Source organism: Sceloporus occidentalis, unplaced genomic scaffold (assembly GCF_023333645.1).
Source record: "Sceloporus occidentalis isolate IW3139 unplaced genomic scaffold, rSceOcc1.0.p SCAF_4, whole genome shotgun sequence".
NCBI classification, from domain to species: Eukaryota; Metazoa; Chordata; class Lepidosauria; order Squamata; family Phrynosomatidae; genus Sceloporus; species Sceloporus occidentalis.
In genome coordinates, this window is record NW_028316984.1 from 149,825,481 (window position 1) to 149,851,518 (window position 26,038).

At 41.0% G+C, this 26,038-nt stretch overlaps 1 protein-coding gene across 1 annotated transcript in view; it reads left to right on the forward strand.

Moving 5' to 3' along the window:
- The first annotated feature begins 486 nt into the window (after window positions 1-486).
- RASGRP1 (RAS guanyl releasing protein 1) overlaps window positions 487-26,038 on the forward strand; it is a 56,928-nt gene continuing 31,376 nt past the window's right edge. The window contains exons 1-6 of the mRNA XM_089522008.1: window positions 487-542; window positions 6,429-6,560; window positions 10,226-10,379; window positions 18,325-18,498; window positions 19,280-19,396; window positions 20,293-20,568. Coding sequence (XP_089378134.1) covers window positions 6,454-6,560; window positions 10,226-10,379; window positions 18,325-18,498; window positions 19,280-19,396; window positions 20,293-20,568 — 828 coding nt within the window. The 5' untranslated portion in view covers window positions 487-542; window positions 6,429-6,453. The remainder of the gene's footprint in view (window positions 543-6,428; window positions 6,561-10,225; window positions 10,380-18,324; window positions 18,499-19,279; window positions 19,397-20,292; window positions 20,569-26,038) is intronic.

Consider the following 26,038-nt stretch of genomic DNA (forward strand, 5'->3'; position numbering starts at 1 on the left):
TCATATACTGTATAGTAAGCAATAGCTAGTCAGAATTTTTTTTGCTTGCCCCTTTTCTATCCTTAAGGTAGCTTATGATTAAATTTTCCATTTGTTCAATAGGTTGCTGCCCATTTTTTCTCTGTATTTGTGTGCTTTTTAAAAAACTGAAATGGTTACTGGTCCTGGTTTGGACCAAATGAATATATAATTAGAAAAGTCTAATGCTCCAAATGTTAAAATTCTAATTAGTGGGGAGCCGGGGGGGGGGGAGGTATGGTATGTAAAGGAAATGATAGATATTTATCTACAATGTAGATTCTACATATTGCTATCTTTTATTCTTTGCCTTAAGGTATGGACTGTTTTAAAAATCTATTTTCATTATTGTGATACAATATCCTGGTCTCATTTTCAGTATAGTGTTTCTTTTGAAAAAATGTTGGATTCATGGAACATAATTTTTGGCCTTTGACACATTTTCCTTAGCAGCTGATTACGTACCTGGATGCCCTGGAAAATAATTCTTCTTTGCTTTGTTATAAGATATGTTACCTCGTAAGGTAAGCATACTTTTTTCTTTTACAGATAGGCTCTTAAACAGAGAGCATAATTAGAAAATGGTTCCTAATCATCAAATGTTATGAAACAAATAAGAATGTCAGTGTCTGTTTGAGTCCTTTCATTGGATTCATATGGCAGATCCTGACATGGTTCTTTATCTAAAACCTTTTCATGTAGAAAAACTCTATTGGAGAGCCTCTGTTTTAAAAAACTGCCCCATCCATTCAAACAGCTGTATTTGGATACCCCTAGGCTTAGTTTTTATTTGGGAAATAAAGGTGCAATCTTAAATATACTTCCCAATGACAGAATTCACTGCGATTTTACTTCTGAGTAGTCATTCATCTCTATAAGTAATAGAACTTTTATAAGAAGTTTGTGGTTTATGACTGAATACGAAAGAAATGTCAGAGTTTGGTATAATGTGCAAGTGTTGTCAAATTACTTAGAAGTCATGACCGCAGCACTTTCAAATTAAACATATGCATGGGTGGACAAATTCTCAGGAAATTTAGCACAGTGATATATTTAATTTCAAAACAGGAAATTTCCCCAAAATGAGAGGATTACTCAGATGAGAGATGGAGCTGGAAAACATACTTTCCTGCAAACCAGAAGTCATGAAGGAATTTGAAGAGAAAATGGCTTAAAGTAGAAAAGATACTTTTAGAATTGTTCTCATGCAGCAGAAATATAAAACAGTGAGAGCAACAATTTAGTGACTAATGGGCACGTAAACAGAAGACATTGAAAAGGAAATGGAAGAAACATTTTACCCAAGTCTTCAGTAAAAGTGAGAAACTCACTGCAGCCATTTTTTTCAGCGATGGAGGGGAGGAATCCTTGAACAGGTTGGTTTTCTACATTTGCTCCAATAGGCAGGAAGTAAGACTTGGAGGAGAGCGTCATCAGGGGGAGCTGCCATCTGAGTCTCCAGTCTAGTTCCTGCCTCGCTCTCATTCTTACTTTACCTTACCTTAAAAAACAAACACCCCCCTTTCCTCTTTTCCTCCTTTCCAAGCCCCCCACCTTAGAGGACAGGACAGGATTAGGGTATGCAATGAAGGACGGCCAAACCGGTGGAGCTAGAGCATACCCTGGCATATCTGGGGAATCCACTATACACCAGCAGCCCTCTGCTCTCGGTCGGGACCTGGGAGAACCAGGAGACCCCCAGGAAGGAGTGGCCGGAGGAGGGGGAACCCTCGTCTCCAAGCCATATTGCGCTACGCTGCACTCACCTCTCCTGAGATCAGGAATGGGTGGCACAGTCTGAGAACCAGGATGGACCTGTGACTAACTTTCCTGTGCCGGCATTACTCGCAGTGCACCTCCTGCCCCCAGAATTAACAAACTTTTTATCCTCCATTATATCGATGCAGGAAGCGGCCATTGCTGGCCAGGCTCCCCCACCTTCAAGCCCTGGGAACTTTTCCCATGGACCAGCCCGCCCTACCATGGAAATCAGGTGGGGGGGGGAATTTGGGACCAATGACAATCCCTCCCACCAAAAGGCAGCCTCATCCTTGCCTCCAGCATTTCACTCCTCCACTGATGCCATCCCCACCACCAAGAGAGGCAAATTTGCACCCAAATCCCCACAAATGGGAGCTAGCCATTAGAAAAGGCGGGAAGAGGCACCCACCCACCATTTGGACCCACTAAAAGGCTGCCTATAAGAAGAGGGTGACGTTTTTTGGTCACCACATCAAAACTATGAAATACAGGGCGTCCTTCTCCTCACACTTCTCGGACGAGGAAATGGGAACAGGATCACACTCCCAGTCTGTGTCGGAGGGTGGTGAGGGAGAGCTGTCTGGGAAATATCTTGACGATCCCCTCCCCCCATCCTCTGCTAGACTTTTTTCACCAGAGGATTTCCCCATCCTACTAAAAAAGGCCATCAAAGCCCTGGAGTTTTCAGATACTCCCCAATCCCAGCATGTAGAGGACACTGACCTCAGGGAAACAGGGACTCCTTTCCCAAACCTACCCCCTCTAGCTCAGAGGTGCCCTTCCCATCTGACTTTATGAAGATAATCAGAGAAGAATAGAGCAAACCAGGCACAGTTAGACCCAATCCAGCCTCAGTCAAACAATTTTACACCTTACCACACTTGGTGATGTCCAAACTTCAAGTACCCTTGGTCGATGCTCCTGTTTCAGCCCTAGTTTCATCCGCTATATACACTAAAGTCGGCGAAGATACTTTAAAAAATTCAGAGGACAAGAGGGCCAACTCCATGCTAAGAATGAGCTTTGAGGCCTCCTCTACCACCATCAGAGCCGCATCTTCCATATCTATCCTATCCAGGGCAGCCTATAGTTGGACAAGGACATTATGCAGTTAGTCCCCAGGGCGACATCCGACTGAGACAAGTAATCAACAAATTATTAAATGTCTTGGCCTTCACCTCTGACTCAGACATCATTCAATTCAATGCCAGGGCTCAGGCCCCATCTATTCCTATCAGAAGACAAATATGGCTAAAGAATTGGATGAATTGAATACTGTAAAACTGAATTTTACAGAAACACAAGTGGATCCCATTACCCCATTCCTGGGGTAAGGAAGTCCCTCCACTGGTGGATGTTTCCACACATCCAGAAAGGCTGCCCAATCTGACAGTCCCACTGGCTCCAGGTGACAACAGATGCCAGCCTATGAGGTTGGGGAGCCACTCTCAACTCTTCATATGCCCAGGACAGGTGGAAGAAACATGAACAAGCCCACAATATCAACTGGCTGGAGCTCAGAGCGGTCTACCTGGCACTTCTCTCCTTTGCACACCTTGTAAAGAACACCAACATACTAATCAGAACAGACAGTATCACCACAAAGGCTCACATCAACAGAGAAGGCAGAACAAGGTCAATTTCCCTGATGCCTGAAAACAATGTCCTCCTAGGTTGGGCAGAAAAGAACCTTCTGTCCCTATGGGCCAAACACACAAAGGGACAACTCAACACCCAGGCAGACTGACTCAGCAGAAGGGACATAGATCAAGCAGAGTGGCATCAAGCAGAGTGGACACTACCGTCGCAACGTCTCCCAGTCTGCAGAGGCATCATTTGGCAGGCGAGTGCTTCAGTCAGTTTAGACTTCACCCTCAGTTCTCCCACCCATCTGTTGCGGGGGGGGGGGGGGGGAGGCCTTTGGCATATCCCATTCAAGGATTTCTCCCCTCCATCGCTGGAAAAATGAACATTGGCTTACCTTGTGACATGTTTATTTTCAGTGATGGAGGCAGAGGAATCCTACCCTTGCAGAATTGGAGAGGGGGCACTTTAGTTACTGGTGTGGGATGGTTAAGTTACCACTTAGTATTCCGGCCACCCTGAACCCCTTATTGGAACCAACTATAGCCTGCTGTGATGCCTTCAACAACTTCTTTGCTGATAAAACCTCTCAGATAAGGGCTGATCTTGACGCTGGTTTTTTGACAGAACCTATAACAGAGGCATCCAGTGACTCTGGAAACAAGGTTATTCTGGATAGTTTTGAGTTTGTGAATACCGAGGACGTGGACAAGCTCCTTGGCTGTGTGAAAAGGACGACATGCCCTCTCGACCCTTGTCCTTCTTGGTTGACCGTTCAGGGAGGAGATGCCATAAAAATTGCATTACATCTTATAATAAACGCATCTCTTCGGGAGGGTAAAATTCCATCGGCCTTAAAACAGGCAATAGTAAGACCTCTTCTGAAGAAACCCTCCCTTGATCCCCTGTTAATGTGTAATTATAGACCGGTCTCTTATTACCATTCTTGGGCAAGGTGCTCGAGAGGGCAGTTGCCTTTCAACTCCAAGCAGTCTTGGATGAAACCAATTATCTGGACCCATTTCAAAGTGGCTTCAGGGCAGGCCACGGAGCTGAGACTGCCATGGTTGCCTTAGTCGATGATATCCATCTGGGCATCGACAGGAGAAGTGTGACCTTGTTGGTGCTCTTGGACATCTCAGCAGCCTTCGATACCATTGACCATGGTATCCTTCTGGAATGCCTGGGAGAGTTGGGTATCGGGGGCACTGCGCTCCAGTGGTTCCGATCCTACCTCTCGGGAAGATTCCAGATGGTGAGGCTGGGAGACAGTTGCTCTCGTAAAAGAGAGCTGACATCTGGTGTCCCTCAGGGCGCCATTCTGTCCCCCATGCTATTTAACATTTACATGAAGCTGCTGGGGGAGATCATCCGGAACCATGGAGCACGGTATTATCAGTACGCTGATGACACCCAGATCTATCTCTCCATGTCTCCAACTGATACAGTGACTAAGGATGGCACCTCTCCTCTGGATGCTTGTCTGGGGTCAGTAATGGGCTGGATGAGGAAAAACAAACTCAAGCTGAATCCAGAGAAAACAGAGGTACTCGTGATAGGTACCCCAAGCCTGGGCAGGGAAATTTGCCATCCAGTCCTGGACGGGGTTACACTTCCCCTAAAGGACAAAGTTCGCAATCTGGGAGTACTCCTGGATTCATCCTTACAGTTATCATCTCAAGTAGATGCGATGGCCAGGAGTGCTTGGTACCAGCTTTGGCTGATACGCCAACTGCATCCCTGCCTGGACCGAAAGGACCTAGAAACAGTAGTACACGCACTGGTAACCTCTCGCTTGGATTTCTGTAATGCGCTCTACATGGGGCTACCTTTGTACCAGGTTCGGAAGCTTCAATTGGTTCAAAATGCTGCAGCCAGATTGGTCGCCGGAACCTCAAGGGTGGACCATATAACAACCGTATTAAAATCTCTTCACTGGCTGCCAATTCGCTTCCGGGCCCAATACAAAGTGTTGGTTATTAGCTATAAAGCCCTACATGGCTTGGGCCTGAGTTATTTGAGGGAGTGCCTCTCCCTACATAATCCGCCCCGCACTCTCAGAACAACGGGGAAATTGTTGCTTGAACACCCCAAGGTGAGATTGGTAACGACTCACCGAAGAGCTTATACAATGACGGCTCCGACTCACTGGAATGCACTCCCGGAGGAGATTCGATCCAGCTGTACACTGGAAGCCTTCAAGAAGGTAGTAAAAACTCATCTCTTCCAGTTAGCATACCCTCCCAATCCTGTGTAAGAAAGTATTCCCCGACCAGATTGGACGACTACCCATAATTGATATCCCAGTTATCCTAGTTGTATTGTTTTTAAAATTGAATGTTTACAATTGTCTTTAAAACTGTTTTTAATATTGTATTTGACATGTGTAACAGAGTTTTATCATATCATATGTACACCACTTTGATCTGGAGGAAAAGCGGTATAAAAATAAAAGCATTATTATTATTATTATTATTATTATTATTCCTCTTTATAGTTCTATTTGTTATTCTCATTGAGTTTGTTTTACCAGTATCCTCTATGGCTTCAGCTGTAACAACTACTGGAGACTCAGGGGGTGACTCCCTCTGATGACGCTCTCCTGCAAATCTTACTTCCTGTCTATTAGAGTGAATGGGGTGAATCAACCCATTCAAAGATTCCTCTGCCTCCATCTCTGAAAAGAACATGTCACAAGGTAAGCCAATGTTCATTTTTTTAACCATAGTATCTGAAAATCAAGCCTAATGGAGATGACACATATGTTTTCATTTTTAATTTCTCCATTAATTCCGACATGTCACATTTTCCTGAAAGGCCTTCATCAAACTTAAAGCACAAAAAAATGTAACTTGGATCGTAACTTGTGCTAAATCAATGTTATTTATTAATTTACTCTTTGCAGTACATAGTAGATGCTACTCGCATAATCATGCACAAATTGTGAAGAAAATCTGGAAAACATCTTGGTTCTGGGTGCAGATAAACAACTATGTGTGTTCAACTGAAGATGCAGTTCAGATGCAAGAACTACAACTGAGATTGCTCTTATGTGTTGCCAACAGGTTTTGGATAAGAGAATTCTGGATCATGTTCAAAACTGATTCCAGTCTTACAAACTCCATGGAGGAATTTCAGGAACTGGTGAGAGCTAATGGTGAGGAGTTACACTGTCGCCTAATTGACACATCTCAAATGTGAGTGTCAAGGTCTTAATATATTGGTAGGAAAAAACACATGGACCCATGAAAATAATATACAATTGCTCTTAACTTTCTTGAAGAATAAATGTAACAACTTATAAATATCTGTAGTTATTAATAAGAGTGTTTCTTTCTCTCATGTCAAAGGGACAATCAAAAGATTTTGTTCAAGTTCTTAGGAATAATTCTCTTGTGTGAAATGCCTTCTTAATCTGGTTGCATAGTGCTGATTGTAGTTGTGCCATTTCTTGGGGCAGCATGCTGTGCAGTTTCTGTAAATGCAGGATATTAAGTTTTGGCCATCCAGTTGTGCTTAAAGAAAATATTACAGTGCTGGATGCATTAACTGTAAAAAAGTAGTTTTAGAAAAATACTTAGTATAAAGATTTGAATTAACTGTGAAGCCGAAGGCTTTCATGGCCGGCATCCATAGTTTTTTGTGGGTTTTTCAGGCTATGTGGCCATGTTCTAGAAGAGTTTCTTCCTGATGTTTTGCCAGCATCTGTGGCTGGCATCTTTAGAGAATGCTTGCCTGGAAAGGAGTTGGGAAGGCAGGAGTGATTTGCATGTGTGTTGTTCTGTTGCTGATGGCAGGCCTCAGGCTGGGAGGGTCTGCAAAAGAGGATTAGTGTCTGCTTGGTTAGTGCTCATTGTCTGCTGGGAAGCCCCTGACCCTGGGACATTTCTCATTTACATTTGCTGAAATCCACAAACACCTGGACAATTTCGGCAGGAAAGAGGAAACCCTTAAAATAACCAAGGTTTGGCTACCAACCCTGAAAAATAGCAAGATGAAGACTCAACAAATGCAAATGAGTGTTTTGTTTTGTTTTGAAAAACAAAAGAAGACACACTTTCCAGATATAAAGCCATGGACTATTCATTTTGTACAGGCTTACTTCAGGAAACAAACCCTATGAAAATGAAGCTCCTTTTTACAACAGGGTTTCAATGTTTCCTCTTCATCCTCTGTCTACCTGTGGTTGTTTTGTTTTGTTTTTTGGTGGTTTTTTGTTTTTGTACCATTGCTATTAGAATAGTTAAGGAGGGCAGTAGGAACACAGATTTTCAGTCTCAAATTAAAGCAGCATGCTTGTAGTAAACAAGGCAGTAAACAAAACTTGAGCTGTGAAAGGGCAGTGTTGTGCTCTAGCTGATTCTTCTGCACCCATGTGTGCCTACCTGCAACAAGCAAGGTAAGCAGCTGCTGATGCCAGAATCCCTTATTAAGAATGCGCAAAAAGCCTAACAGAGAGAAAAGGTTTAGTTTGCCCATCAAAATGAAAACAGAAAATTGGAGGTTGTTGAAAGAAAGAAAGAAAAACCTCCCTGAATGGATTTTGGAATAAGCATTTAGGTTGTTGTGAGAAAATTTCCTGATCTGGGTACAGTATTTTATTTCACAGATGCATATTGTTAGTTTTGGATAAAAGTTTGCTGAAACCTGTGGAACTGCTTTTCTTTTTTGTAGTGTAAGAACCTATCCCTATTATTACTGTATGCTATTTGTGGCTCTTGTACTAAATTTTGTGTTAAAGACACATCCACTCAGGGACACATCTACTTAATACCTGTACTGTTTAAAAGATTTTGTGCTGAACTTGATTTCCTTTTTTTAAAAAAAAATATTGTTTTTACTTTGTTGGGATTGCAACAGAGTTGTTTTCTATTGGGGAACTTTTTTGAGAATTGGAAGTGCAGAAGGAGATTGCTATATTCTTTGTGTTAACATGCACGCACACACACGGATAAGGGTGGAAACAGTTGCATTGGGTTCCATGTACATTACATCTGTGGCTTGTCCAATGAAGTCTACAACAATATAGCCAGCAGTGAGTTTGACAGACTCACCTGTTGCTGACATTATGGTCTTTTTAGCACTGAGTGACTCATTTTTACCCTGCCAGACTCTTACTTCTTAGTGTTAATACATTGTTATCGATATAGATGGATCTTCAGGCTGTTGTCAGTTTAGACTTTGGTTTTGTTTCATTTTGTTTCCTAATTTTATTATCAATGTGTTGAGTATGGCACGCACTAGTTGGGAGGATAATTTTTTTTTAAAATGGACTCCACAAGCTTGAATCTTACCTGTCCATGATATGTATAAATCGAGAGGCAAATTCCATGTGGTGCTGGTCCTGCCGTCTTCTATTCATAAATTCTATTGAACTCAGTGGGACTAACCTCTGACGAGACGTCTGTATGCAACGGGATCTTGTAGCACCTTTGAGAGTCAATGTGCAAAAGAAGTTGTAGCATAATAAGCTTTCCTAGATGTAGTCTATTTCCTTAAATGCAGTCTACAAAAGCTTATGCTACAACTTCTTTCATGGTTAGCCCCAAAGGTGCTACAAGATCCTTTTGTATACAGATATTCCAGATTAACACGGCTATTGCCCAAAACATACTGTAGAAATAATCCAGTTTGAAACTGCTTTAACTGGGATCCTGGGAATTGTAGTTTATTGTGGCACCAGAGCTCTCTGACAGAAGGCTAAATGTCTCACAAACTACAGTTCCCAGAATTCCCTAGCATTGAGCTAGGGCAGTTAAAGTGGTCTCAAACTGGATTTATTTCTACAGTGTGTTTTGGACCAATGTCTTTGACTTCTGTTGAGATAGATAGAGAATTGCTCTGTAAATCATGTAGAATTTGTCTCAGCATTTTCTTCTTCTATGAAAGACAGTTGAGAAGGCTGCAGTCTGCAGAGAAAGAGTCATGTTTGTGTGTGAAGGGATTTGTGAACTGTTTCCCATTTGGGGGTGCAATGGTTCTGCTAAAAATCCCCTCTGCCCCCAAAAGAAACCCAGACATGCCCTTGCATCTTTTCTCTTCAGTATAAATAGTATTTCAAATATATATAGATCACTAGTATTACTTTTTAAATTGTATATTACCTTAAGCCTAGATGTGGGAAGCATGCAGTCTTCCAATGCTATTGGACTGCAACTCTCATCAATCCTGGTCTATATTGCAAATGGTGAGACACTATGGTAGATGTAGTTCAGCAACATCTGGAGGGCAACATGATTGCCAATCCTTAAATTCCACATTTACGAGAGATATGATAGTCATTTGTCAGAATAAAGCCATTGCCTCAGTCAGTCTACTAAAAACAGATACAGACAAAGAGAAATGAATTGAAATGGAAATAAGGATTAATATGTTGCAAAAGTCATGTATCAGATTATTGTAAATGTTTTGCATAAGTATTTTTGCTAGATTTGTTGCCTGATGTTTTATCTATATTAAGATTCCAGACAGGATTGCTTTTAACAGATGCTCATTTCTAGTTGCTTTTTCTTGAAGAGGCCTCCCCTCTAATAGTATATTTTGCTAATTACATTAGGTAATTATCCTTTAATAGATAGGATGGTAAAATTACTTGTCACCTTGATAGTCAGCTGTATGTAAAAATATAAGATTGACTTTTGCTGCGGAAAAAATAATTATATTAGGTTTCTTCATACTACTGTCCAATACAAATTCCATTGTCTTACAACTGGTTACTTGACATAGATCTGAAGACTCATGTAGATATCTATATGTCTATATCTATATCATACGTATATATAAAAATAATTGTTTCTGCGGCAGATAAAACAATACTTTTCTCTTTTTCTTCTTTCTCTTTCCACTTTTTCTGTTAAAAAAGAAATGCTCGAGATTGGTCTAGAAAGATCACCCAGCGGATAAAATCCAACAGCAGTAAGAAACGAAAAGTCTCACTGCTCTTTGATCACTTGGAACCAGAGGAGTTGTCAGATCATCTCACTTACCTTGAATTCAAGTCCTTCCGAAGGATATCAGTGAGCTTATAACTTTTAATGATTTAATTACACAAACAGTGTTGTTGTTGTTTTAAATAGAATCCCCTATGACAGTTATAAATGCATAACCTAGACTTAGGCACTTGTGACTGTTATGTAGTCATGACCCCTATTTAGCCCCTAGTTTAGGGGCTGTAAAAGTCCCCTAATCCTTACTTACCAGGAATCAGCTGCTGTAACTGACAAGAGTGCATTACCCTGTCGATTGAGAATCAATTGGCTGATGGTCCCACACATCTCTTGAGCGAGAGGGAATTGTGACAGGGACCCAATTTCTGTCTGTTGCATCAGAGATTGCTCACAGGAGGGGACTGGAAATAGCAGCCATCTGCTTCCTCAGCTACAGGAGAACAGACCCTATGATTCTATGACCCTGTTGATTGCAGTGGCTGCTTTCTAAGTATGGATAGGGCAGGTCAAGCCGAGATTCACTGTATAGCACCATAACTATGGTGCTTACACTTCTATAAATTCAGACAGGCTTCTGGCCACCGGGTGTATATATAGGACGTTCAGTTTTAAAAGAGATTGATGGTGGCTATATACTAGATTGAGAGATGACATAGAGCATCTTTGTTACCTTGATGAATTAGTTAATACGTAAAGTCATCTAATTCCTGTATCCTGGGAACAAGGAAAGAGATAGTTATTGGTATAGCTGTAATAGTGAACATTAGCATGTCTTGTGCTTCATCTGATATAAAGCACAAGCATCAAACCACATGAAATAAGATTAAACTGGAATGCAGAATGAAGTAAGCAAGTTTCTTGCAGGAACCAGTTCTGGAAAAAACCCTTTCCTTTTTTGACAAGTGGGGTTTTTAAATGTTAAATGTTTTGTTTGGAGGGGGTTGGCAAGAATTGTGTTAAATGGAGTGTAACCTACGAAAGCTTTGCACAAACTTCCTTCCATTAGCTAGCAACATACAGTGGACCCTTGTTATACACTGGGGGTTGGTTCCAAGATCCCCCGTGTATAACAAAATTCATGGATGCCCAAGTCCTATTAAATATAATGACATAGCAAAATGGTGTCCCTTATAAAAAATGGAAAATCAAGGTTTGGTTTTTGAAATTTATACTTTTTTTTTAACATTTTCAAACCATGTATGCTTGAATCCGTGTATAAAAAATCTGTGTATAAGAAGGGCTAACTGTACAAAAGGAAGGAAATACCATATATACTCATCTATACGTTGAGAAATTTATGTCCCAAAATTGACCCCAAATTCCTGGGTCAATTTGTATAAGGGTCAATATGGTAATGCCAAACACACACACATACACCTTCGTTGCCACTTTCCCTCCATGCCTGGAATGGGCTGTTGGAAGCAGAGAGAGTGCAGGACGATTTTTATTTCTATGGGAGTAACAGCTGATCCAGTCACAAACACACACACACACCTTCCTCCCCATTTTCCTTAGTCCACCATGCACACACACACATGCACACTTTCTCTCCCTCCCTGCCTTAGTTCTTTTTATGTTTGGCTCTCCCCCAACTGACTCTTCACTGCCTCTTCCTTCTCACGCTCCTTAAGAAGACAAGCCAGCTGCTACAGACAACTGTGAATGGACCAACAGTAAAGAGCTTCCATTCCAGGGAGGGTCTACTGTAAAAGTAGGTTTCTTGATGGGATTGAAAGGGCAAAGGGCACCTGTGACTGTTTAACCCCACTCCAAGGAAAAAAACGGCTGCAACTGGGGCTCTTTGGTGCTTCCTTGCTGCAGCAAAGAAACAACCACTGTCCATTGCTAGGGAAACACTGAAGAGCCACCATGGACCTAAGGAGCCTCAAAGTTTTACCCTCAGCTAATCCACGGGTCATACCAAAATCCATAACTTTGGCCCCAAACCTACCCTTGTCTTATACATGAGATCAGTGGATGAGTATCCGGGTTGTATCTTATTAGACGGAGCTTCTTGTCTTTCCTCCTAAGCCCACCCTTCAGCACTCCTTTTCTGTCTCTGTGGACAACATTTCTATTCAACCAGTCCAGCAAGCCCACAGTCTTGGTTTTATCTTTGACTCTGTCGTGTATCCCTCAGATCCAGACCACAGCCAAGGCTTGTCGATTCTTTTTGTACAATATTGCCAAAATCTGACCATATCTCTCTGCCTCTACTGCCAAGATCCTGGTCCATGCCCTAGTGATCTCATGACTTGATTACTGTAACGTCCTCCTGGCTGGGCTTCCTCTTTCTCATCTCCGTCCTTTAATCTCTGTTCAGCATTCAGCTGCACGCATTATCACTTCCACCCACCACTCTGACCACATCTCTCCTGTGTTGGCATCCCTTCACTGGCTCCCCCTCCCTTTCCGCATTCAGTATAAGCTCCTGTTGTCGACATTTAAAGCCCTCCATGGACTGGCCCCTCCTTACTTATCAGACCTTCTTTCTCCTCACCTTCCCACCAGGGCCCTCCATTCTGGTAGTCAAGGTCTACTGTCTCAGCCCAGGATTTCCTCTGCCCCATCCTGGATTCGCCCCTTTTCACTTGCTGCCCCTCACTCCTGGAACCTTCTTCCCCCACAAGCAAGAGCCATCACTTCTTTAACCAGCTTCAAAACGGAGTTAAAAACCATCCTGTTCAGAGAAGCCTTCCCAAGCATTGCATAATTGTCGCTTACTATTTGATGTTCTTTTGGTGCCTGTTTATCAAACCATTTCCTGTATTGCTATGTACTGTATATGCATTATCCTACTTGAGAGTATGTATTTTCCCTGGAAAATGATTAACCATCCATTATGAAGCCAAGCCCTCCCTCCAGTCCATCTGCCTTGGTCCAGGCCCCGGAGGTAGAGAGGAACTGCTGGACCTCTTACCCTTTCCCTCCACCACTCCCTTCTCCTTCTGTGTCATGTCTTTTTAGATTGTAAGCCCGAGGGCAGGGAACCGTCTAACTAAAAAGATTGCATGTACAGCACTGTGTAAATTTACAGCGCATCATAAATAAAGGTTAATAATAAATTATGTCTTCAGTTAGCACAGACGTGAGCAACTGTTAAAGATCAGGAGGCTGCTGGGGTTCCTGCCAAACCTCTCCCACCTCACACTTGAACTCTTTATTCCCCCCCCCCCCGATGTCCCCCATGTTTTATTCTCCCATCAGACTATGCATCAATAGATGCCATTCTTAAATCAGGGAGTAAATCAGATGTCACCTTTTGTTTACTCCTTGGCTTACAAACAGCTAGGGTGTTGTTGTTTTTATTCTGCCTTTTTCCTAGTTCAGGATTCAAGGTGGTTTACAATGGATTAATTTTTTTAATAGACAAAATGAAAAGGTTATCACAATTAAACTATTAAAAACTAGTAAAAATTAATCTATTTAAAACAGTAGAACAAAGATAACAAACAGAAAAACCAGCACACCATTAGTCTGGACTGGCCTTGTATTTTTAGTTCTATTGTATTTTAGGCCTGCCTAAACAGAAAGGTATTCCTTTGTTTAATAGAAATTGATAAATTGGCTCTTAATGGTCCCCAAATGGTATAGGGGACACTTTAATGTCTTTTAAATCTTTGTTCTTTTAAAGTATTTTAAAGCTATAGTCTTTTAAAGTATTTTAAACACCTTTATTTTTTTAATTATCTTTTATTTTTTAATGCAATCTGTTTTAATATTGTAATCATTTAATTCTGTTTTAATGTAACATTTTTTTCCCTGTTTTAATTGTACTGTTTTTAATCTTGGAATCCACTCTGAGTCGCAGTTTTGGGGAAAGTTTGGGATATAAAGAAAGAAAGAAATAAGTACAGTTGCCCTTTGGTTTTCGCACCCCCTCCCACAAAAATGAAAAATCACCAGTATTCAAGCCCCATTGGATTGAATGGTGGTGTGTGCCCCATTTTATCCCCCTCCATATGCTGCCCGCGAACAGGTGAGGGGCGCAGACTCCAAGTCTGTGAAAATCGAGGGACAACTGTATCATCCTCATCCCCCTCCCTCATTTTTAGGTGGGTTGCTGGGAGCCTTTGGAGGCCTCAAAAATAGCCTTGGAGGTTCATGTGCTCTGGAGTCCACACTTTGCCCATTTCTAGATGAGCAGCAAGTCTTTGTTGTGTAAACTGAGCAGCAACTTGGTTTTTGCCAAACCCTCAGAAACAGTGTTTAGGGCTTACTACTACAATAAGTAGTAGCTTGTATCACTTTGTTCACAGCCCACTTTTTCCCCAAAGTTGGGACTCAGGATAGCTTATAAGGAAAAAAAACAACCATGTAAACACATGGAGATTTCAAAAAATACAACAAGTTATCTTAAAGAAATCATTAAACTGTCAGTAGAATTTAAACCATTTTGATGTTGATGCTGTGTACTTTCAAGTCATTTCTGACTAATGGCAGCTCTAAGGTGACCATATAATGAGATATAATTGGCCTTTCTCCAAGACTGAGGGGCAGTACATACGTGCGGCTAGAAGCCACCCCCGTAAGCCCAGCATCTGTGCTGCATCATCCACATGCTCTAGGCGGCTCCCTTTTTGATGCATCTAAGGGCTGCAATGCAGCCCTATGACGCTGCTTCCTGCCATCAACGTCTGGTCACTGTACAGTGGCAGTCCCCATATAGACAGGAGGCCACCATGATGGTGGCGTCCGCACAGACTAGGGTTCAGGAGCATGCGGTTGCTGTGCGCTCCTGAACCCTAGAATCGGTGATGATGCTTCCTGCCTGTCTGTCTCAGGCCTGAGAGAATGTGACTTGCCAAAGGTCACCCAATCGGTTTCTGTGGCCAATTAGGGACCAACTTAAAATGCTGATCTTCCTGAGCCTCATCATGGGTGGAGGGGTCAATTAAGATGGTCTGTTCCAGGTGATTTATGGATTCCTGATGGATCTTGGGAAATTCCCTATCACCCTATCAAAACCCTGGGTGAACCCTGGAATAGGCAAATGGTCAGGATGGTGGAAGTGACTGGCCTTAAGTATCTTTGCTTACTCAAGAGTGAGCCTGACTGAACACGGAATAGACCTCATTGGAAAGCCTATTCTGTGGTGATGGCAGTAAAAAAATAATACTTCTTTGCCACCATTGTGGCTATGTAATGTCATTCAGCAGAGCAGTCTTGAGTGGTTAAGGGACTTTTACACTCTGACCCACAAGAAGAAAACATGGGTTCAAAACAGACTGCAGAAATAAAGTAGTTTGAGACCACTTTAACTGCCCTGGCTCAATGCTAGGGAATTCTGGCAATTGTAGTTTTGTAAGATGTTTAGCCGCCTTTGCCAGAGAGCCCTGGTGCCAAAATAAACTACAATTCCCAGAATTCCCTAGCACTGAGCCAGGGCAGTTAAAATGGTCTCAAACTGGATTGTTTCTGCAGCCTGTTTTGGACCAAAGACCACTTGGAAATATATTGTAAAGAATTTGCAAGACACTTCAGAGACAAAATTACTTTGATCTGCTCTGACTTGGATGCTGCCGTTGGGACAGGTCCAGTGGATGTAATTTTGGGACCTACATATCCTATATTTTTTCAATTTGTGCAGCAGACCAGATTTTTTTTAGAGGTGAGAGATATGTATACATGTATACTGAATCATTGCCCTTTCTGGCTTCTATGAAAGCTAAGGGGGACTGGCTGAGTCGGTAAGGGGAGTGGTGAATGCCTTACTGCAGTGAGGGGTAAATGCATACCCATTTACCTCCCCTAATGACTAGGCCATTTATTTACTGGGACTTGAGCATCCACGGATTTTGGTACTTATGGGAGGTCCTAGAACCAAACCCCAGTACCCACAGAACAGTAAGTGTTTCTTGTTTATTCCCTTCATATTTTTTTCCTTGAAAATTCCTAATCATATTGCTTTCAAGTTGCAGAATGGATCTGCAAAAGTAGATTTTGATGTATAATGTATTGTATTTTATTATTGTTAGCAGCCTTGATTGACCTCAAAGGGGTGGGATATAAATAAATTATTATTATTATTATTATTATTATTATTTGCAAATAGAACCAGCATAGCCTTGTTCCCTGAATAACAGTTTTGGAGTTTCAGATAGAGGTTTAGCAATTCAGTGAGCAAAGCGTAAAAGTTTTCACTTAGTCATGAATCAGTACTCTTTATTTTCAGCCCTAGCTCCTTTACTTTTTTCATATGTCAAGTTAAAATCTAACAGCCTTGGAAGCTGAATTCACATCTTTATGCACAGGTTGCTGCCTACAAACCACTGACACAGCACACTCATAATTATATAACTATACAATATAATATTCTTATAATATAATAACATTTTTGGAATGTAATGCTTAACATCTTTTCATTAAATAGTTAATTATTATTGAGTTCAAGAAAGAGAATGCTTTATCTCTTTTCCTGTAAGCACTGAACAAGTGGCTGAGCTGCACAAAATGGAATTTTGTAGATGTTAATCATATATTTATTTACTAATAAATACATACTTTGATGTCATTAATGTGTGAAATAAAACATTTCATTGTTATGAGTTGTGCATTTCAGCATAATTTGAGGAATAGTGAGGAATTAAGGAAGAATTCTTTTTTCCCCATTTTGAACAATTATTAGTTGTGCTGTACAACTAGTGCCTGTATTCTGTTCCTTTGTCTTTGAAGAAACTTCAAATAGCATAAAGACCAGTGCAGGAATTGTTTTTATATGTGAAGAAGTATCTTACAAATGATCTGTTATGTTAAAATATTGAGAACCTTCCATTACTTAAGAATAATACTGTATATCGAATAAGCTTTCCATGTGGTTTGCTATTCCACAAAGTGTTACCACTGATACCTGCCAAAAGAGATTTTATGATCTCTTTTCCAAACTACTCATGGTCTCAAATTGGCTGGTTTCAGACTGTCATAGAATCATAGAATTGGAAGAGACTGCAAGGGCCATCCAGTCCAACCCCCTGCCATGCAGGAAAACTAAATCAAAACATCCCTGATAGATGGCCATCCAGCTTCTGTTTAAAGACCTCTAAGGAAGGAGACTCCACTACACTCCGAGGGAGTGTGTTCCACTGTCGAACAGCCCTTACTGTCAGGAAGTTCCTCCTAATGTTAAGGTGGAATCTCTTTTCCTGGAGCTTGCATCCATTGCTCCTGGTCCTAGTCTCTATACCAGCAGAAAACAAGCTAGCTCCCTCCTCAATATCACATCCCTTCAAGTATTTAAACAGGGCTATCATATCAGCTCTTAACCTTCTCTTCTCCAGGCTAAACATCCCCAGCTCCCTAAGGTGTTCCTATAGGGCATGGTTTCCAGACCCTTCACCATCTTAGTTGCCCTCCTTTGGACATGCTCCAGTTTCTCAATGTCCTTCTTAAATTGTGGGGCCTAGAACTGGACACAATATTCCATGTGGGGCCTGACCAGAGCAGAATAGTGTGGCACTATTACTTCCCTTGATCTAGACACTATACTTTTATTGATGCAGCCTAAAATTGCATTGGCTTTGTTAGCTGCCGCATCGCACTGTTGACTCATGTTCATTTTGTGGTTTACTTGGACTCCCAGATCCCTTTCACACATAGTCTCATTCAGCCAGGTGTCACCAATCCTATATCTGTTCATTTCATTTTTCCACCCTAAGTGCAGTACCTTACATTTCTCCGTGCTGAAATTCATTTTGTTAGCTTTGGCCCAGCTTTCTAATCTATTAAAGTCATTCTGAATTTGGATCCTGTCCTCAGGGGTATTAGCTACTCCTAATTTGGTGTCATCAGCAAATTTGATAAGTATACCCCCAATTCTGTCATCCAAGTCATTGATAAAGATATTGAACAGCACTGGGTCCAGGACAGAACCCTGTGGGACCCCACTTTTGGATGCACTGTTTAAATTTCTGTAAGCTTAAGTATAGGTTATATAGAATGCTTCATTTAATAGAAAAATATCTTTATTAGGTCTGTCTTACAGCTGAACCATGTGTCCCTTCTTTTGTTGTTGAAGTTTTCAGATTATCAGAACTACATCATGAATGGCTGTGTAAAGGACAATCCAACAATGGAACGTTCAGTTGCTCTTTGTAATGGTGTTTCCCAGTGGGTACAACTAATGGTGCTTAACAGACCAACACCACAACTTCGGGCTGAAGTATTCATCAAATTCATTCATGTCGCCCAGGTCAATTGAATTATACATTTTTCTGAGTTTAGTTTACTCTTTTTTTATTCTGTTCAGGGCATCCTTTCCACTTCCTTTCAAGCTATCATTTCCATTGACTTGATTCCATTCAGGTCACCCTCCCCATACTGAACATGCTTCCCCTCTATCAACCTCTCCAGCATTGCTACCATTGCCCTCTGCCATTTGGGCCTTTTAACAGTAATGCAGCTACCAGTCACATCCATCCCTTGCATAGGCTTATCTGGTATTTCATGAATTCAGACATCACTGTGTTATTCTGGATTGGTATGCACAGGGATCTTGTAGCACCTTTGAGACTGATAGAAAGAAGTTGGAATGTAAGCTTTCGTAGATTCAAGTCTACAGTAGACTTGAGTCTATGGAAGCTTATGTTCCAACATCTTTCTCCCAGTCTCAAAGGTGCTACAAGATCTCTGTGCATACTGATCCAGACTAACACAGGTGGTATTGCTAGAGTTATTGCACAGAACGTGAATGGCTGGATGCTAAGAACTGAATAATGAATTACAGGTATACCTCACCTACTGAAATAGATGTGGTTGTGGACATTACTTATTTATCTTTCGTGCTAGAGACCAAGAATGCTTAGGGGCACTGAATTAAATTATTCTTAAAGAAAAGCTATATTACAAAACATTGTGTGGAACTGAAACTGTAAAACCAGATTGAGATGATCTCCCTGTTTAATGACACTATTCCAGTAGTGTACTCAATTAATCAAAGACTGAATAATAACTGCTGTTCATTTTTGACACAGAAACTTCATCAGTTGCAGAACTTCAACACTTTAATGGCTGTGATAGGTGGTCTTTGCCACAGTTCCATCTCTAGACTTAAAGAAACAAGTTCTCATGTTCCTCATGATGTACATAAGGTAAGCTGTACTCTTCCCTGTATGCTGTTTGCTTGTTTTTCTGGTTTTAGATACTGTTTTGAATGGTTAAGAATTGAATTGTTAGTCATTGTAAATCCATATCACAAGAATGAAATGAAATTTGTTAGTGGATTATATTGCTGTCGCAATGGTAGATTCCAGAAGGATATCCTCTTGTTTATTACTTGTGTTATTAGTTTGGAAATCATATTTGATTTGTTAAGAGATCTTTAGGCTTTTGCCTTCTTAATTAAAGCAGCAGCAATAGCAGCTGCTGCTTCTTTCTGAAAAGAGGTTTTTGATAGGACCCTGCTGGAAGTCTGCAGAACAGTCACATTGGTGGCCTAATTTGGATATAATACTAAACCATAATTTAGCAATATGAGACTATTCACTCCTCCCTTCTCTCTTTTCCAATGGCATTGTGAGGAAGAGTTTGAAAGCTTTCACTTACATTTGTAAGTTAATTGTAGTTTTAAATATTATTTGAACCTAAACCTAAATTTAACTGGTTAGTTGAAAGAGTACAACTGTAAACTGTATTTTATGAAGTTAGCTTGTTCCAAGTAGCCACAGCCAAGATTGACCATGGTTTAGAATTTAGATGACTGCGGCTAATCTTAATTGGAAATGAAAGCCCCTGATTTCCTCTTTGTGGTTGCATCTGGGAAGGAGAGGGGGAGGGAGGGACTATGTGAATCCAAGATTCATAAAGGCTCATGTTCATAATGCTATAATTTAGCTACAGTAAACCATGGTTTCTTCTTAATGGCAAGTGCAGCCAGTATGTTGGCATTTAATTTAGCTGGATTGATTATTTTGTCTTGTAGTTTTAAAACAACCCTATCAATGTACGCAATTAATTAAATAATGTTGCTTTTGTTGCTTTTCTTTAGGTGTTCAATGAAATGACAGAATTGCTGTCATCTTGTAGGAACTATGATAATTATCGGCGTGCTTACAATGAGTGCAATGCTTTTAAGATCCCTATCCTTGGAGTACACCTGAAAGACTTGATTTCCCTTTATGAGGCTATGCCAGATTACTTGGAAGACAACAAAGTTAATGTTCATAAATTGTATTCTTTGTACAATCATGTGAATGAACTGGTACAGCTGCAAGAGTTAGGAGCCCCCTTGGAGGCTAACAAGGATCTTGTTCATCTCCTCACAGTAAGTCATGGTCCTTATAGATTGTATATATTTTACTCTGCTTATTTTATGGTATCACTTGAACGTTGGGAGGTTTTAGCTGGGCTGGGCAGTTTAATCCAGGCAGGGAAATACTTTCTCTAGCCCTCTGCTCAGTAGCAAAATGAAACATTGCATGTATCACTTGAAGGACTAACAGATATAATGGCAGACATTTTTACAGCTTATAGCACACTTTATTGGTACATGAAATGCAGGGCCAGCCTAAGATACTTTCCAGCCTTAGACAAAAAAGAAAACAAATCCTCACATTCCATTTAGAAAAATTGCCTAGATGGGCTGTTGAATTTTTATGTAACATTGGTAATGGGAGGGGATTGTTAACTATACAGTACTTGAAGGTGGCAGACTAGTTCAGGGCAAACCACATAGTATATAGCTGTCTTCCCCAAAACTTTCTTGCCACCGCCTAGCATCTATTTCTGAGGCAGTTGCCTCACTCTGCTGAATAAATAAATAGTGCACACATAGGTTCATTGCATTGAACCTATGCCACTGATACACCTTTGGAGGGTGAGACTGAAGAATGGCTGAAGTATGGGTAATTATCACACTGAAGATAGCCCCTAAGCAGCTTGAGGTCCAATTTATTTTCATTGTGTCCTAAGCTTCCAGAAGCAGTTTTTGGCTATGTCCATCATGCAGTTCTAAGAATGAAATAGGCTGTAAGACTAGTGGTTCTCCAGTCTGATATTACTGCTATCACAAGATGCTTTCTTGTTGAAACACTTGGTTCCCATTACATTTTAGTCAAAGAACTCAACACATCAGAAATGAAACAGAGCTGTGAACTTTCACAATGTTAGTGTAAAGCCACCTTAAGTGAAAACTGCTATCATTCTGTGAATGTCAATTTGGATTATAAATTTTCTGCATTGATTGGAATAAGAAGTAAGCTTTTAAGTGCTACAAGTTCTCCTTTGTCTTTTTTTTTAAATGTACATAGAAGTCTAATAATAATAATAATAATAATAAAATTTATTTGTATCCCGCCCCTCTGAGAACAATCGGGGCGGCTAACAAAGTTAAAAATAAAGCACATATAAAATCCCTAGTGCCCGCCCTTCATTAAAAAAGTATTAAATCCAATGCAGAATTAAAAACAAACAAACAAACAAAAAACATACAAGTTAAAAACTGACCAGAAGGTCAACAACATCACATCAGCAAACCATCAATGGGAGCGGCAGTATCTTATTCCCAGACATTTTTTTTCTGAGGCTGGGTTCTCTATTCTGGGAAGGCCTGCCAAAAGAGATTCGTCTTAACAGCCTTTTTAAAGCTGTCTAAGGATGTAAGTACATGGATCTCATCCAGCAGGCCATTCCACAGTCTGGGGGCGACGATGGAAAATGCCCTCTGGGAGGTAGCCGAGAGCCTAGATTTTTGTGGCTGAAGTAGGCCTCTCCCAGAGGAGTGGAGTGCGCGGGGAGGATTGTAGGGGAGAAGGCGGTCCCAAAGATAGTTTGGACCCAAGCCATTTAGGGCTTTAAAGGTGATAACCAACACCTTGTACTGGGTCCGGAAGCTAATGGGCAGCCAGTGGAGGGACTTTAGAACTGGGGTAATATGGTCCCTCCTGGATGTTCCAGAAATTACTCTGGCTGCCATATTCTGTACTAGTTGCAGTTTCCGGACCAAGCACGAGGGTAGCCCCATGTAGAGCGCATTACAGAAGTCTAGACGTGAGGTTACCAGTGCGTGCACAACAGTCTCAAGATCCCTTACTTCCAGAAAAGGGCGCAGCTGGCGTATCATCCGAAGCTGATAACAGGTGCTCCTGACTGTCGCATTTACCTGGTTCGACATCAGGAGTGACGAGTCAAGGAGCACCCCCAGACTGCGAACACAGTCCTTGACAGAGAGTGTGACCCTGTCCAGGACCGGAGGTTGCAACCCAATTCTTGGTTTCGCGGCCGCTACCGTGAGCACTTCCGTTTTGTCTGGATTCAGCCTCAATCTGTTTTTCCTCATCCAGCCCATTACTGCCCGAAGAGATTAGACTAGAAATCTAATCCAAAAATTGACCCAAAAAGCCTAGGTTGACTTATCCTTGGGTGAAAGTAACTGCAGTACCTTAACTCTTATATAAGAAGGAATCATCCCATTCTCTGCATAGAATGGCAAAAGGCAAGAGTTTAGTCCACCCTAAGAGAAAAGAAGAACTAACCCCCTGTACTCCCTCTGCCGCAGTGTCGCTTCTGACCTTTTTGAATGCCTGGCAGAAAATGGCAGAAGTGGTGGCTCTTTGATACTTCCCCTCAAAGGAGTGCCAGGAGGAATTGGGCTTTGAAGTATTTGATATAAGACATTAATGCAGGCTTGCACAACATATGGCCCAGGCGCTGCAAGCAGACCACCAAAGGATTTTGAATGCCCCGCAAGGATGTGGAACAACTCCAAAGCTCCTCCACTGTTTGACTTCCTCTTGAGGAGAGGGCCATATGGTGGAAGAAGGGCCAGATAGAGGAGGATGGAATTAATAATAATATTAATAAATTAATATTTCATTAAAACCTATTTGTGGCCCAAAGAAGTTTAACCTATTTTAATATTGGCCCCTACCTACTATCATGTTGTGTATGTCTGCATTAGTGTATGTTTTTCTGCTTTTCTAGATGAAAATAGACAGTTACTACATTAAAGTTAAAGGCTACAATCACTGCTAACGTAATCACAATTTCCTTTGTTTTGCCTTTCCATCCTTTTTGACATGTGTGTGTTTCCTTAGCTCATTCTGTGTCTGGCCTTAAAAGCCTAATTTCCCACACATCGCACAGCCACCATTTACCATAGTTTCTCTTCATCCAGCCTTTAGGGTCAGCATAAAACAGTTATGCCTGCTGGAATTTTGTAAGTTCTTTGCCATCATTTTCCTTTGTTTCCTTTGTTTCATCTTTACATCCTTTGTTACCTGCCCCTTGGTTTCACATTCATCCACAGGTCATATGGAACGAGAGCATCTGACCCCATGATTGTTGATTTTATGTTTTTAACTGTGGTTTTAACTTGTGTGGTAATAATATTGTAACGTTTTAATTGTATTTTTTAAACTCTGCTGTGATCCCGCCTCGATCCAATTGGGAGAGGCGGGAAGACATAAATACATTTTATTATTGTTGCTGTTGTTATTATTATTATTATTAGGATATCAAAATCCATAATTTTGGCCCCCAGATTTGCCCTCAACTTATATATGAATTTGACTTATAGTCAAGTATATACAGTACATTTATCTGTGTCGTTTAAGTAAACAAATAAATAAATGGTGCAGTCAGACAAACAAACAGCTTCATTTATATACTGCTTCATATTGAACTAACAAAGTCTAAGTGGTTTACAACTGTAAGCTAATTGCCCCCAATAATCTGGGTACTCATTGATTTGGGGCTACATGCCAGTGATGGGGGATCTGTAGTTTAAGTACGTACACACACCACTTTCTTCTCTCCCCCCCCCCCACAACATGTGCTAGACACATAGAAGCGCATAACTCTACCTCTTTTTCATCAGCACCGCTCACTCATCTCACCCCTTGCATTAGCTGAGCAAAAAGGGGTACAATTTAAAGATATTGCAAGGAAAGTGAGATTTAAACTTTATCTTGATCATGATCTCCTTCTGTCTAGGCTGTTCAGCTGATCATAGCAAACAACTGAGGACTGGATCTTTCTTGCATAGCTCCTGCTGTTTAACTCCAGAGTGGGGTGGGGAGAGAAATTATGGAGAAGATTTAAGCTTCTCCACACATGCTCCCCCTACTATGCAGTACATAACTGTGGCAGACAAGTGAAGGAAGACATCACAGAGAGAGTAGGAGGCCTGACAGAAGGTGCCCCAGAGCCAGTGGGATGGGATTTGGAAATATGCCCTCTCTCAGATAACATCACTGTTTTATTTTATTTAGTTTAAGATAGTGGTGGTTCCAACAAAGACTTGGAATGGTTACTGGAAAAAGTTGAAGAGGAAAGTGGTAAGGCAGGCTTAATATTGAACATTAAGAAAACAAAAGTAATAACTACAGAGGATTTACATAAATTTGAGCTAGATGACTTTCATATCTTGGATCAATCATTGATCAGAACAGAGATTGTGATCAAGAATTTATAGCCTTCAAGACTAGGACTGAGAAGGGCAGCTATGAAAGAACTAAACAAGATCCTTAAGAGGAAGATGTAAAACTGAACACTAAAGATAGGCTTGTCCAAGCCATTGTATTTCCCACATGTATGGGTGTGAGAGATGGACAGTAAAGAAAGTGGATAGAAAAAAAATTAACTCATTTGAGATGTGGTGCTGGAAAAGAGTGATGAAGCAAGCATGGATGGCCAAGAGGACAAACAAATGGGTCCTAGAGCAGATCAAGTGTGAACTCTCCCTGGAAGCCAAGATGACTAAACTGAGGGTATCATGCTTCAAACACATCATGAGACTAGTCTTACTAGAAAAGACATTAATGCCAGGAAAGAAAAGGCAAGAATTCTGGCATGGAAGAGAGTTGGATATATATATACTGTGTGACTCTGGGTAGAGACCCTCCCTACCCAGGGTCACACAATAGCCACCCTACCCAGGATATTCACACAATATCCAACTCTCTTCCATGCCAGCATTCTCTGACGATGCCAGTCACATATGCTGGTGAAATGTCAGGAATAAACTCTTCTAGAACATGGCCACATAGCCTGAAAAATCCACAAAAAAAAAAACCCCTATGGATGCCAGCCATGAAAGCTTTCAACTTCACAAATAAGAGATAGACAGGATATGAAGATAAAAAGGAAAACAAGCATACATACATAGTAACAAAAATTAGGTGATGGATGATAGAAGAGTCATTTTAAATTTTTGTAGATTAACATTTTAGCTGGACCTTTTTAAATTACTGTAAACTACCTTGAATCCCATGTGGGAGAATCCCTCCCTCCCTCCCTCCCTTCCTTCCATCTACTGTCAATCAATAAAAACAAAAAGAAAAACAGAAACACAAAATAAAAAAATTAAAATCCAGTAATCTGTCTTGAATGTTCACTTTTGACCCCAACTCAGCATACAAAACCAACCCTTAATTCTCAAGATTCTGGAGCGTTAGTGTTGTATGGTAATTAATTTTTTTTATTGTACCAGGAGCAAGAAAATCCTGCGTCAGGTATTGATGAACTATTGTTCCCATCATTTTTACCATTAGTGCAGAGCTCATAGAATTAAGGTTCAACAACATTTAGAGAGCCTTAGCGTCTCCAGTTCTGACATTTGCTATGGGTGTAGGACCTGTCACAGCTACTTAAGGTAGCTTAGAAGAATATGTAAGTGGCCACATCTGTTTTTTTCTATATCTCTTGCTTTGATAGTCACCAGTGGTACAGTTTTGGGGTACCATTCCATGTTTATCCTGTAAGAAGTTTAACTAGGAAGTGGACTTCGTATGAAA